Here is a 13,335-nt window from a genome sequence, read left to right on the forward strand (position 1 = left end):
GGGTAGAATGAGAAACGATAAACAAAAGCTGTACAGTTGAAACAACAAGGGAAAAGGGAAGAGCGTTGCGTAGGGCCATGCGTGCCGCTACCGCTCTCGATCTTCCTCTTCTCGCAGCCGCGCGTGAAGAAACTGCACTAGGGGCTGCCTCAGATTTCGTTGTTCGCTTGGGCGCGAGCAGACTTGCTGCCGCTGTTTCCGCGGCCGCTGTGCCGCTTCGGGGCTGCCTTTGTGCTGGAGGACGTTGATGATGCGTCACTCGAGCACGAGTTGGAGTCTTGCAAGGGGGTGCGACGGCGACCGCGACCGCGAGGGTTGCCGTCGCGGTTTCCCGACGTGCGGCCGCCGCGCTCGCCTACCGGTGATCGGTGGTCACGGCTCTCGTTTCGGCGGCGCCCTCTATTGCCTCCGCTGTGTTGATTCTGGCTCTGCTTCTGTGCCTGCAGTTGGCTTCGCAGCTCATTTGGCTGAAGAGGCTCCTGCCGCACCTGCGCCGCAGCTGCCCTGCTCTTCTTCGTAGAGCGCCTCAAGACGTCCGGCTTTGACATGAGGGCTGGGTTGGGTGCTGTCGAAAGACTCATCGGTGCAGCGCCGTATCCGCCACGGGGAGGCGCAGATTTCGGAGGTGTTGACGACGTGCCGAGTCTAACAGTGGTTGCCGCCTTCGCTGTCAAGTTGCCCGAGGTGCCGGACGTCGAAGGACACGACGGCGGGGACGGCCAGCCGCCGACGGTGCTTGCGTTGTTGGCGCTCGCGTCAGCCGCAGCGGTGACGCCCCCATCTGCCTTGTCCTTCTTTCTGCGAAACAGGCCACCAAAGAGGCCTTTGCTCTTGCCAGAAGGCGCGACAGCGGAGCTGGGGTCAACGCTGGGGTTGTGGCTGCCGTTGCCCTGCTGCGGAGGGATGTGAGCATTCACGGTGCCGCTACTCGGTGCGGGATGCTGTGAGCGCCCCGGCGTGCGATCACAACGGCGATGCCCCGCCGCGTCAGTGCGGCTGCTCGCCTCGCGGTGCTGCACTCCGGTCACCGCATCTCGCGGCGCCACAGCGGCGCCGCAGGGCCTCATAGATGTATCGTAGAGCGCCTTCTGCGGCATGGTGAGCGGCATCATCACGGTCGCCTCCTGGCCCGGCGCTCCGGCTTTACCGGCTGTAGCCGAGTCGGCCTCGGCCGCGGCGGATTTGTTGCGCCGGAAAAAACTCAGAATGCCGCCTTCTCCCTTCTTCTTGGGAGCTTCGGCGACGCTGGCGTTGTTGTTCGTTGGCGGGGAAGGGGCGCTGCCGACAGGATCCCCTGCCGCTGGCCGTGATCTCGAGGACGGCGAGGCTTCACGTGGCGATCGGCGGCGGTCGCGGCGGCCTCGGCGGTCTCTGCGACGCCGGCGGCGGCGGTCGCGTGACGAGGCCGAGGCGGGGCGCGAGGCAGACTCCGAGTGAGAGGACACGGAGAACGGGTACGGCGACGACCCTTGCCTCGACGCCGCGTCGGAGCTGCCACCAGAACTTGACAAAGAGGCGGAAGGGGTGCGGCGGTGGCTTCGGTGGCGTCGGTGGCCCTTTGAGGTGCTCGTGGGTGGTACCCCAGGCGGCGGTGATGGCGCCGCCGCTGAGATGGGCGGCGGGCTCCGGACACCTCTATGAGCCGGTGGCGCAGCAGGCACCATTGCCGGCGATGGCGGGGGCGCTACCATCAGCGCGCTGGCCACTGTTACGGGCTGAAGCACTGGGGTAACGAGGGTGGTGATAGGCATCGGCCCCACAGACGGCGCCGCCGCTCCCGTTGATGTCGAAACATTGGCGGCAGTGCTCTTGGGAGGGCTGCCCCAGCGCTGGCCAGATCGATGGTTCGATCGGTGGTGGCGCGAGGTGTCGGCGAGGCCACCGGCAAGGTGCGCAGAGGCAGACTTGGGCGCATTCGTGTCGCTGCGGGCGTTGGCGTGCTGGCCGCGCACTTCGCCGCGATGGCGGTGGCGGCGTCGGTGCGGCTCCTTCGCGTCCTCATCGGCTCGCGGCTCTGGAGGCGAGCTTGGCGAGGCGGTTCGGCGCCTCTCACCGCCGCCATCGCCGTGACGACGCCGGCGTCGTCGCCGGCCACCACCATCACCGCCGTCATTATCATCATGAGCAGCGCCCCAAGCTGCAGCCGGAGCAGCAGGTGCAATATGTGAGTTGGGACCGCTAGAGCTAGGCGGAAACACCTCCCCAAACGTCGCTGTCGCCACCTGCGACGGTGCGCGGGTGTAGCTGGCACCACTAGGTGGTGGGTCATCGCGATGGCGACGTCGCTCGCTATAGATGCCGCCACCGTCGTGCCTACCGGGGGAAGATGGCTGCGCTGTCGAGGCAGGAGTTGCCGTCGCCTCGCCGTCGCCGCGGCGATGTCGACCGCTGCGAGGGCTCTCACGTCCCTTTCCATGTAGCGGCGCAGAGGTGAACGCGCTTTGCGGGCCACACGAAGGGCTAGAGGCGGCGGCGATGCGCTGCTGCGTCGCGAGTGCGAGCGCAGTAGTGCTAGATGCGGTAGCCTGGCACGGCGGCGGCGGCGGCGGCACTTGGCCCAGCATCACTCCTGCAGCTTGTGGTTGCTGAAAGGCGTGCTGCTTGACGGCCGCGTAGGGGGGGTAGTAGTACCCGGCAGCGGGGCGGGGTGCGGCGTAGCTGCCGGGGTAATGGACACCGAGAAGCCCCGCAGCGGCCGTATTTGGCGACGTCGCGCTCGCGGCGGCTGGAGAGGGTGGCCGAACTGGCATGCCGTTCATAGCGCCGACAAAGATACAACGGTTTGCAGCATCGCCGTACGCTGCCAGATGCATGGCAGAGTCGCAGGGAGCGCCGTTGGGGAACATCATCTGCAGCTGCTTGGGATCGGCTGACCCAGCAGCGTTGTTGGGGAAGCGGTTCCACGCAAGCATGAACCCCGTGTGCGGCGATGTTGTGTCTGTGCGTGAGAGTATATACGCCTGTGTCACAGCGTGGTCCTCTATGTGGGGGGCGTGTGCCGTAAGCTGGGCCTGATCCGCCGAGCCTGGAGCCAACCACGTAGAGAGAGAGAGAGGGCAATCACGCAAGAACTGAACAAAAAGCAAGAAATACAAAACTATCGATTTATCGTCGGCCACCGGAGAGACGGCAGGTGGGACAACCTGCCACGTTGGTGACGGAGAGAAAAACGGAGGGGATGAGAAGCGAACGAAGGTCACCACGAAATGTACCAGATAAAAGGAGAAGGACGTGTATGCTCTGCCCTGCGAGGATGATAGAAGAGAAGAGAGTAGGGGAGCACGTGCGGGGAGAAGGAAAGTCACGAAGGCGAAGACTGGGGAGGCACGCCGCCGCCAAGCGCGGAGAAGGGAAGGAGAAGTAGTAGCCAATACACCGAGGGGCAACGAAGGGGTGGGGGAAAAATGGGGGGAGGTGATGGCGGAATAGCTGAAGAGAGAGAAACCAAAGAAAAAAAAAACGAAGTCGGGCAATCGGCGACCAGGTGCAAGTGCAAGCGATGACTCCACTGAATAAGACACACACACACACACACAGAGATGGCAACGGCAACGAAGCCAGTAAAGCAGTTGGGCATACAAAGTAAGTGCAACTGCCTGCAAAGACACGGATCAAGACCGTGAAAGCAAAACGTAGAAAACCCGATCTTCTCACGTCCAAGAGTAGGAGGATGTGGATGGCTGCGGAAACGAGAAAAGGAGGTGAGGGGATGTGTGAGGAACAGAGCGAGAAGGACAGGTGCAAGGAACCGTGCAGCCACACGCGAAAAGAGTCGCTACAACATGAACGCAGAGACACCCCTGCCAAACGCGCTGAGCAAACCAAATGTGTTCAAGGTATTGTTTTTACGCTTCTCGCTATCGTTCGGAGGAGTCACGGAATGAGGTGGTAAAGCAGCCGGTGGAATGCGTGTGGGTGGACGTGTATCGGTGCGTCGGTGTGTTTGGCGATCGCTCCCACGATGTCTCTCCTCCAGCTGTGCACGACGGAAAAAAGATGGAGGGGGCCAAGCAAGCACCCTTGTCGAGCGGCGGCCAGCGCCGGACTTGCCTGCCGAGGGCAGCTGGAGATAAACGAGGCAGCTTGATATGGCAACGAGAGAAGCCACGACAGCGTGAGAAAGCAAAAGCCGCTGCAGTGACGCAGGTGCGGGGTGCCGAGCACGAGGCCGCGCAAAGTACGTACAAAGCAACCAGGAAGGATGATAAGCCAAAAGAAGGCCCGTGCGAGCAGGCGACGCGCCGGAACGGAGGGCGCAGGAGAGCTAAGTATATGAGGCTTTCTGTATATGCAGAGGTGTCGCTCGCGGCTAGGATGGGCGGCAAAGGGCAGGGGGGAGGAGAGGAAGGGGTACGTGACTGTATCCCTGATGGTGCGCAGAGTAAGAGAGGGTGGGCAAATCTCTGTCCCGCTCGCAAGCTCGCAGCTTTCCGCCGTTTTTGATTCGTTTCTCTTCTTCCGTGCCCCCTCTGCCTTCAGTGCATGCAGAATAGAAAATAAAGAAAAAGGGAAACCTGCAGAGGGACACAACAGCGGATGCACAGGTAGAAGAAACCGTATATGCATGTGTTTGTGTGTGTGGTGGGGGGGGGGGCGATGCAGTGCGCGTCCGCCCGCATGCACGTGTGAGTGTCACCAGCAGCCACACCGACGCGGCGAAAGCAACGGTAACACAGCGGAAGAAGCAGCAGAAGAGGACAAACGGAAGACATTGAGAGACGAGTGAGATGCTCAGCTGCCCAGCGGCGCCGCTAGGGAGTGAGTTGAGCGAGTGAAGCTCAAACATGTTGTTTGCGCCGAACCTACCCGACGATGCACGCGCAGCGAAGAAAGAGTTTTGTCGCGCTGCACAGCGTGACAACGACGACGCAATTCACGTGCACAGCGCGCGCCTGCAGCATCTTTTCTCCTCTTTCGTGCGCACCATGACGGCCCACACGCCACACTCGAGACGGCGAGCGGGGCGGTGGCGACAGCGAGAGAGAGAGACACGGAGAAGCAAAGCAGGATGCAGACGACCTTTTACAAGCCCAAACAATATTCCTCATGTCTCTCAGTAGCCGAATTGGCTTCTTGCCGGGGTCTGTCCCGTTGTCCGTGGCCCCACTCCCCCTCTCCTCCTTCCACGCACACATACATACGCACACACGCGCATCTGTGTATGCCAGCATGGACCAGGAGGCCCGACACTTTCTACCGCCAAAAGCGCCATGACGCTGTGGGTAGAGTATCAAGGCACCGAGACGAGTGCGAGAGCAGGTCTGCATACGTTTACAAATAAAAGGGAATCAAGTCCACATCTTGGTACATCTATGAGACTCCAACGCGGGTTTGGGTTCGTCTCCCAACGTGTGTCCGCTTTCTCTCTGGCACACAACGTCAAGCCCGATGCCACTCGACCTTCCCTCCCCCCCCCCACGCCCCGGCCCTGTCATAGGCCCCCATCGCATGGTGCGCAGCAGCGCTAGGCACCGGCGTTGCAACAATGCGCCGACTCAGTCATCGGAGAACGGTCTCTGCCTCAAACGCTGCCCACACACCCACGCCGCTCCGCAGGTCGCCTCACAGCCGCTCCCATCGTGCAACTGGGCTACCTGGCACGTTCCTCGGGGCGGCGCAGGCTCCTCGCACACCAGCAGGCAGTGCGAGGGTCGGGAGTGAGATACCTCCCAGTTAGGCGGGCCCTTTCCCCATTATACGGGTGGCACAAGCGTGCTTGCGGTCGCTGGTCACCCTGGCGAGACGCCCTCCAGAACCTGGCCCCCGACGTTCGTAGGAGTGCGTTGCTCTCAGCTCCTTGCCCCGTGGATGCGTGATCCCGGCATCACCAGAAGTGGGGTTCGGCATGTGGCAGGGATAGGGCGGCGGCTTAGCTTCCCAAGACAGAGGGAGTGGGACGCACTGGACCCTGAGATGCCACACGCTGAGGTGCCCCTTGCACCCCGGTCATCAGGGGTACATCAAGGGAAGAAAGAAAATGCCAAAGAGAGGTCAGTGGCAAAGACGTGGGGAAGGGGCGATGAGTCTCCGCGGGGTGCAGCACGGCGCGCCACACATGGACGCAAGCGCCGTGCCGGCCAAGTCAAAGCGAGCAAGCGAAACAAGAAGGAGCCATGTGGGTGGGGGTAGGGCGAATGATCCTAAGGTGCACGAGCACGCACACGCGCACGCAGAGGGCGGGGAAGAAAAGACAGCAGACAACAGACGACACACGCACAGACAGGGGGAGAAAGAGAGAGGGTGCTGCGGTGGCGTCAACGTCAGCCGGCACAGCGAAGCGCATACGCTCTGGCAAACGCGCAGCGAGAGGCGAGCCCGTTTACGCGGCATCTGCCCACTGCGCTGTGAAATCGCCTCGGCTGATGCTTCCCGTCTCGAGCGCCCCTGTCACGCTGGTGGGGCGGTGACTAAGCAGATGAGCGGAGTCCTCTAGTCGTGTGGCACTGCGGTGCAGGTCGTTGGCCACAGCAGCCGCCTTCATCGAATTCACTGACGACAAGGTCGCTCGGCGGCCCCCACCGCTGCCGGCGCGCGCGGTTGCCTCCATCATGGACTGGCGGCGATCAAGCGGAAAGTCGCCCTCGCGCCACACCGGGAATAGCACAGTCTCCTCGTTCGCCACAACGACGGGGTGCACGTTGGGCACTGCCTGTTCCTTCCACAGCGAGCTAGGCATTGGATGGAGAAGCGGTTGGTAGTCAAGCACCTTCAGCCGCTCCTGCGCTGCGAGCGGCTGCAGCACCTGTAGCGTCGCCGCCTGCATGTCGTGTACGATACCATGGGTGCGCAGCAGCTGCACGAAGGTGTTTCGACGCAGCTCCCACACCTCGACAACGTCGTCAAGTGCAATGATGCTGCGGGTCCAGCGATGCCGTCGCACACACGTGTACCCGACAATGTGGCCAGAGGGAATCGGGCAGGCCGCCGCCGGTGATGCACTGGCGATGCCTGCGCTGCCGAGCGCCGCCCCAGGTCGCAGCTCCTCATGCAGCAGAGCCGCGTCCATGACGATACCGGCGCGGCCTTCGAAGAATAAGAGAAGGCGATTGCACTCCTCCCCGCTGGTGACGATGACGTCACCCTTGTTGTACCGAACACACTGCCACTGCTGAATGCACGCGTGGTGGAAGTCGCTCGTGGCACCCGGAAGCAAGCTGACGAGCGGAAGGTGCTCCATCGCGCTCAGTAGCGCTGAAGACACACGACCGCCCGTCAGTGGCAAGACACCGGCGCTCTCTACACCCCCGCCAGCGCGGTCTCCCGCGCCGCCCGGGTTGGATGCCTCTTCAAAGATGGTGACGCGCCGCGACATTGTCGGACTGCGGTGGCCGCCACCGCCTCCACGAAGCGCGCTGCCACTTGGCGGGTGGAAAGAGCTGAAGCTGGCCTCCGCCGGGCCCTTTCCTCTACAGACGCTAGTGCCGCCATCACCGACTCCCCTGTGCGCGCCGGCCGCCAGCAGGGCCAACATCCCTTCAGCGGGCACCACGCCGTGCACCCCGGGCAGGTTCGCACCGACGAGACGGGGGCCGAACAGGGCGCCGGTCCACTCCTTGTCGCGCATGTACGAAAGCTCCTGGGCACTGTGGTAGATGGGGCCGTGCACGTCCGGCTCCTGCTTCATCAGCTGGATGAGAACCCGAAAGGGGAGAAGGTACATGTCAACGTGCGTGACAGCGGTGTAGCGGTCGCCTACGGAGTCGCCGAAGATGCAGCTCGTCTCCCCGTAGGTGTGCCCCTCCACAAGCAGCGAGCGATTCCTCGGAAGCTCTAGGGAAAAGTTCGTGTGCGGCGCCGCCGTCAGGGCCTCTGCATGCGGAGAAGCTGGCTCCGAGTTGATGTGCGAGCCGCCGTCATTTCCTGGCACGGTTGCCTCGCGCTGCATCTGCACCACGCCGCGCCGGATAAAAAAGATGTGCGTCGGCTTCTCCTCCTCGCCACACTCCATGCCGGCGGCGTAGACTCGTGGTATGATCAGGTCGCGGATGTGCTCCAGCTGCTCCGTGCGCAGCCGCGTCAGCAGTGGGCATATCCGCAGCCGGGCCCGGGTTAGAGGTGCAAAGTAGGGCAGCAGCCTTTCGCGCATCTGCAGGGCCTCGACGAGCAGGCGTCGCTGCCCGACTGACGTCGCGCACTCGCTCACCATGTGGCAGTACACCACCTTTGGGATCCGGACAATGACCGCCATCGGTGAGGACACAGAGAGGGCGGCGCAGTAAGGAAAGCCACCAACGCAAGCCAGCTCACCAAGCACCTGCGGCGCTGTTAGAAACTCCGTGTCCGCCTCGGCGGGGGCCGGTGCGGAGGGATGAGCCTGCAACACGCTGCTGCTCGACATCGCTGGCGCACCTGCGGCACCGTCCATACCTGATGCGCTGGCCGCGCGCTCTTGCCCAAAGTCGGTCAGTGAACGAGATGAAATGACTGACGTCGGTGGAAGTGCGATACCGCTGCCGGCGGTGCCACCATGGCTGCTTGTGTTGCGGAGCATTGCAGCAGACGCCCGTCGCGCCGTTCCAGGTCGGCCGGTGTCACCAGTGACAACGCTGCTTTTCCGCGAGAATCCATAGCCGGCCACCGCGGAGGCGCGCCGGCTGCCTATCAGCGACGCGGCAGTGCCAACGTTGAAGCCGCCGACCGTTGAGGCGGTCACCTTTGCCATTGTCACGGCGGTGCCATGCCGCTCGAGGGAGCCGCCGACCAGCACCAGCACCTCACTGGCCGGCTCCCACTCCCACTCCAGAACCTCCTTCTGAAGATGCACCGCGACCTGAACGTAGCTGGAGTTGAGTATGTCGCGCACCTTATCGCGTATCTGCGCCCCTGTTGCCGCGTCCACCGGCGAGGCCGCCATGGCAGCTGACTGCGCCTCAGTCGCGCCGCCAAGCGTGGCAGAGCGGCCGCCATCAGCGATGGTGTACAAGTCGCGCGTCACCGCCCCAAGGTAAGATGTGTGCTCCAGCGCGCTGAATGCAGCCTCCTCCACTTCCTCCCAGGTCGTGTGGCTCAGCAGGAGCCGGTGCTTGAGCGCAAGCCGAGCCTTGCGAAGGCGGTATCGACACAAGATGGGCACGAAGAGGCGCTGCAACACCTGCAAAGCCACAGCGCGCAGCTGCTCCTGCACGGCGGCCGGTAGGCGACCGTCAATCATTTGCTGCCCGCTTGGCAGCTTCGGAATCAGGGAAGACACGGGCATGAGAGGTAGAGAGGTTAAGGTGCCGTTCTTTCGAATGGGGAAAGGGATTCGCAAGGTGGCGGCGCAACGGCCCAGGTCTCTCTCTCCTGTTTCTTTGATGTTGTGGCTTCTCTTTTCGTCCCCTGCGTGTGTGCGGACACGCAGCGGCGAGTGCGACGTTCAGCAAGAAAAGAGAGGGAAGAGCGTCAGGAAAAATGAAGGAATGGCAATGTGTGAAAGGCGCACCTTGGCGCTGCCGGTGCTGCTGCGAGGCCTTCAGCAGCAGCAGAGGGAAGAAGGGAAATATATATAAAGTGAAAGAAACCCGATAGTGTGCGCAGGGAAGGAGGTGGAACGGCCACGTGAGAGCGCCCGCGCTTGGTCGACTAGACCTACGCGAGGCTTAGCGGGTCAGAAGGAGCCCCGCACCTTGGCAAAACGTAATGAAGAGGAAAAGGCGTACGTGCGCGTGATACACTGAATTCTGCTGCCGCATCAGCAGCAGCATACAAGCGCAAGTTGAAAGTGCCCGTCGCACGAGAGGGGCTCCGTTGGTTTTCGATGTTGGTCGGCTTCCACGGCATCCTATCCGCATGGCTTGCGCGGAGTACGTCTGAAGGGTGGGTGTGAAGGTGGCAGTGGAAAGCGTAGAGGAGACGGGCAGCGGCGCTTACGCTTGCTGATGGGGCGCATCGGGCTCACATGCCAAATGCGAAAAACGCAAGCATAAAGGGAAAAGAAAAAGCCGCGCCGCGATTGAGGTGCGCGCGCGCGTGGGCACCGGTGAGACGAGATTCGAAAAAGGAAGGGCTCTACCGTCAATGGTGCTGCAGAGAGAAAAACGGGGAGAGAGGCGGCTCCGTACGGTTCGGCATGGCGTGCGAAGCAATGGGGGGGGCGAGCCACACCGGAAAGCACCTGATTGATCCACGTCAACCACATAGCCGCAGTACCCGAGGAGAGAGGGTCGCGGAGAACTGGCAGATGGCTGGCAGCGGTGATGCGAAGAAAGCGAAAGAGGGGGAGAGAGAGGGAGAGGGGCAAGATACCAAGGGAGAGCCAGGCCATCAACAGCCCTTCGATGGGCCACGCTGAGACACTGAAGAGTACGCAGCCTGCCTCCTTCCCCTCTTCTCTTGCTCTCCTCCTCTCACAGGAACTAATACCTGGCCCGGCCGACTTCCTTGCCCCGGCCCCTCCGATCTCGCTCGCGCTCTCCCCTTGGGCATCATACCTCCCCACTTGTAGCCTTCTACGAAAAGCTGAGGATGTCCGTCTCCTCGCCATCGTCGTCATCCTGGCCCTTCTCCCCCACCTGCCCATACCCCGCGGGCGTCACCAGCTCAAGGGAGCTCGATGTCGCGTCGTTCTGGAGAACGCCTTCGCTGCTCTGATCAACGTCAAAGTCTTCCCGCCGGGAGAGTTTGGTGTCCAGGTCCAATTTCAGCCGCTTTGCCGCGGGACACCCACCGCTCAAGGAGGACGTGAGCCTCTCCGCCGCCGTCATCGAGGGATTCGGGGTCGCGGCGGACTCGTCCCGCGCCGCAGAGGCTGCCTGCTGCGATGACTCGGCGGCGCGGCCCCGTTGGCTCATGGGGGTGCAGGAAAAAGAGCTCGCGTCCGTCTTGCCAAGCCGATCGGCAACAGAGGTGAAGCTGACGCGCAGCGACTCCTTCTCCTGCGGAGTCAACGGCATGCGGCACACGACCACCAGCGATGACACGGGACCCATCTTCACAAACAGCGTCGTTGTCACGTTGCAGGAGAAGTGCGGCTCGACGCGGCAGTGCGTAGACTGGCGCGGGTTGAAGAAGTAGGTAGCACTCACTGGGTTGTGTTTCTTGTCCATGTCCCCGGCCGTTTGCGTAATCTCCGCCTGCAGAATCTCAATTGATGCCATGCCGTTGTGCTGCCGGGACCACTCACGCAGCTTCACCGACAGGTCCAGGCTCGTCACTTCAATATCAGACAGCAACTCGTGAATCATGACCTCCCGCTTCACCTCCTGGCTGGACCCCTCCAAGGAATTTAGGCGGCCTGCATTGATCAAGGTCTGTTCGCTGTGGCGGTAAGAGCCGATTGTCGTGTACAGGTGCCGGCTTTGGATGCGCTGCAGGATGCGGCGCGCCTCGGCGAGCTTTTCGCGGCGATGCTCTGCCGAGGCGCCGCTACCCAATGGCTCCGCCATCGTTCTGTTGCTGCCGTGCAAAATCGCCAGCACGATCCAGTCGCTGGCGTGCACGTAGAAGTCTGGGTGCAGCACGCACGACCGCAGCGGCATGACGCCGTCTTTGCCATTGCTGACCTCGAACACGTCCCCAGCAGCGCGCAGGGCGTCCAGCGTCATGAGGTCAATCACCTTGGTCACACGGTGCTGGTAGACGATACGGTGGAGGTGGGAGCGGGCGAGGAAGATCTCCTCGATGACGCCGTCCAGCTTGTCGGGGTAGCCGATGGATGTCTCGTCATTGTCACCCACCACCACCCGTGCACCTTGGAAAAGGCGGCTCATGGAGACGAAGGTGGGCGTACCAAGGCACGCGACAGAGTCCCGCTGGATGTAGTCGATCTTGTCCACGTCCAGTCCACTGCGCTTGTTCGCGATAATCTCCGTCGTGAAGCGCGCCCACTTTGGTCGTCCAACGTTGTCCGGCCACGCCTTGCCGGGTGCGAGGCCGTTGATCAGCAGCTCCACGTAGCGCAGATCACTCTCCGTAAAGCCGAGCTCGGCTAGCTCCGTCTCATTCTCCAACCACATCTTGCGGAGAAGCATGATGCTCGCCTGTTCATGCGACCACCTGCGCAGCTGCACTTCCTCCGGCCGCGCAGAGGAGCGCACAAAGGACTCGAACAAGTGCGACAGTGGCCCATGCCCGAGGTCGTGGCACAAGCCGGCAATCCCGATACAGTGCATGTCCTTCTGCGCGGCCTCACGCGTCAGGTTCGCGATCTCGGGGACGCCAAAGTCCCTGTGTTCCTCTCGATGCCCATCCACGATGCTGCGGTACAGCTCCATGCCAAGGTAGCAGACACCTAGAGAGTGCTCGAAGCGGGAGTGCGTGGCACCTGGGTAGACATAGAAGGAGTTTCCCAGCTGCTTCAGGTCGCGCAGCCGCTGCACCACCGGCGAGTCCGTCAGGATGCGAATCACCGGCGGGAACTCGAGCTGACCGTAGAGTGTGTCGCGAACGGACATGGACCGCTTCGGCTCCAACATCTGGCACACCTCCTCGCGCCGGACGGACTCCGCCTTGGAGCGCAGCGGTGGCGGCATGGTGACTTACCAGTGGGCTTGCTCGAGAGAGGGACGCAATCAGGCACACACACACACACGCGCAAACGCAGAAAAGAACGCGGAAGAACGCTACAAAATCAAAAAAAAACGCGAAGGACGATAAGACCGACAGGCATCGAGCAAGCGAGAGACGCACGTCCTCGGCACCGCTTACTTCAGGTGCGTCCCCCTCCCCCCTTGAGGGCGCTGTGGGAATGCAAAAGGGTCTGTGTGCGTGTGTGTGTGTGTGTGTGTGAATGCGCTGATCGGCAGGAGGAGGACGAGAGGACGGACGACGAGGAGAAGAGCTGTGCACATCACAACTGCGACGAGGAAAAACAAAGAGAGGGCGAGGAAAGGGTAGTACCCGGGAGATGACAAGGTGGCAGAGTGTGATGGTGACCCATGCAGACAATGAGAAGTGTGCCGGCCATCGACGACGGCCATCGAGGAGTTGAGGCGACGAGCGAGGGCAGCAGCGTCATCGTGTGTGCGTGTGCCGCTGGAAGCATCACCCCCTCCCCTCCCATCTGTGGCGGGGTTTCTCCTCTCCCATGTATGGGCGGCGCACGGAAAAGACGGCCGCTCACCCACCCGCCTACTCACCTTCACCCCAGTTGCCGTGCAAGCAGCACCGAAATCACCTGTTGTACGTGAAGTGGGGTGGATGCGCTTTCCCTCGCAGGGGATCTTCTGCCCGTCCGTGTTGCTGCCAGTGCCGGTGCCAAAAGGAAGAGCTGAAGGGTGCCGGGCAGATAAAGCGAGGGCTGCACGCGCGCACAGGCGTGGGTGCCGTCTCTCAAACGTCAATGCTAGGCCAGGTGCCAGTACGTGAAAATATATAGAAGGTATTCCAGACGCAAGCGGCGCGCGAGGTGGCCGATCT

The 13,335-nt window shown here is 62.3% G+C and overlaps 3 protein-coding genes across 3 annotated transcripts; all 3 read right to left on the minus strand.

The window, feature by feature from the left end:
• Positions 1-149: 149 nt before the first annotated feature.
• On the minus strand, positions 150-2,912 carry LDBPK_322660 (hypothetical protein, unknown function; the record flags this gene model as incomplete). Its single annotated transcript, XM_003863631.1, has 1 exon — positions 150-2,912. One exon carries the CDS (start codon positions 2,910-2,912, stop codon positions 150-152), a length of 2,763 nt encoding a protein of 920 aa, XP_003863679.1.
• A 3,407-nt stretch (positions 2,913-6,319) lies between these two features.
• On the minus strand, positions 6,320-9,196 carry LDBPK_322670 (hypothetical protein, conserved; the record flags this gene model as incomplete). Its single annotated transcript, XM_003863632.1, has 1 exon — positions 6,320-9,196. One exon carries the CDS (start codon positions 9,194-9,196, stop codon positions 6,320-6,322), a length of 2,877 nt encoding a protein of 958 aa, XP_003863680.1.
• Positions 9,197-10,427: 1,231 nt separating this feature from the next.
• Positions 10,428-12,449, minus strand: LDBPK_322680 (hypothetical protein, conserved; the record flags this gene model as incomplete). The annotated part of the gene is made up of 1 exon (XM_003863633.1): positions 10,428-12,449. The coding sequence occupies one exon, from the start codon at positions 12,447-12,449 to the stop codon at positions 10,428-10,430; it is 2,022 nt and encodes a 673-aa protein (XP_003863681.1).
• Positions 12,450-13,335: the final 886 nt, after the last annotated feature.

Source organism: Leishmania donovani, chromosome 32 (genome assembly GCF_000227135.1).
Source record: "Leishmania donovani BPK282A1 complete genome, chromosome 32".
Classification (NCBI taxonomy): domain Eukaryota; phylum Euglenozoa; class Kinetoplastea; order Trypanosomatida; family Trypanosomatidae; genus Leishmania; species Leishmania donovani.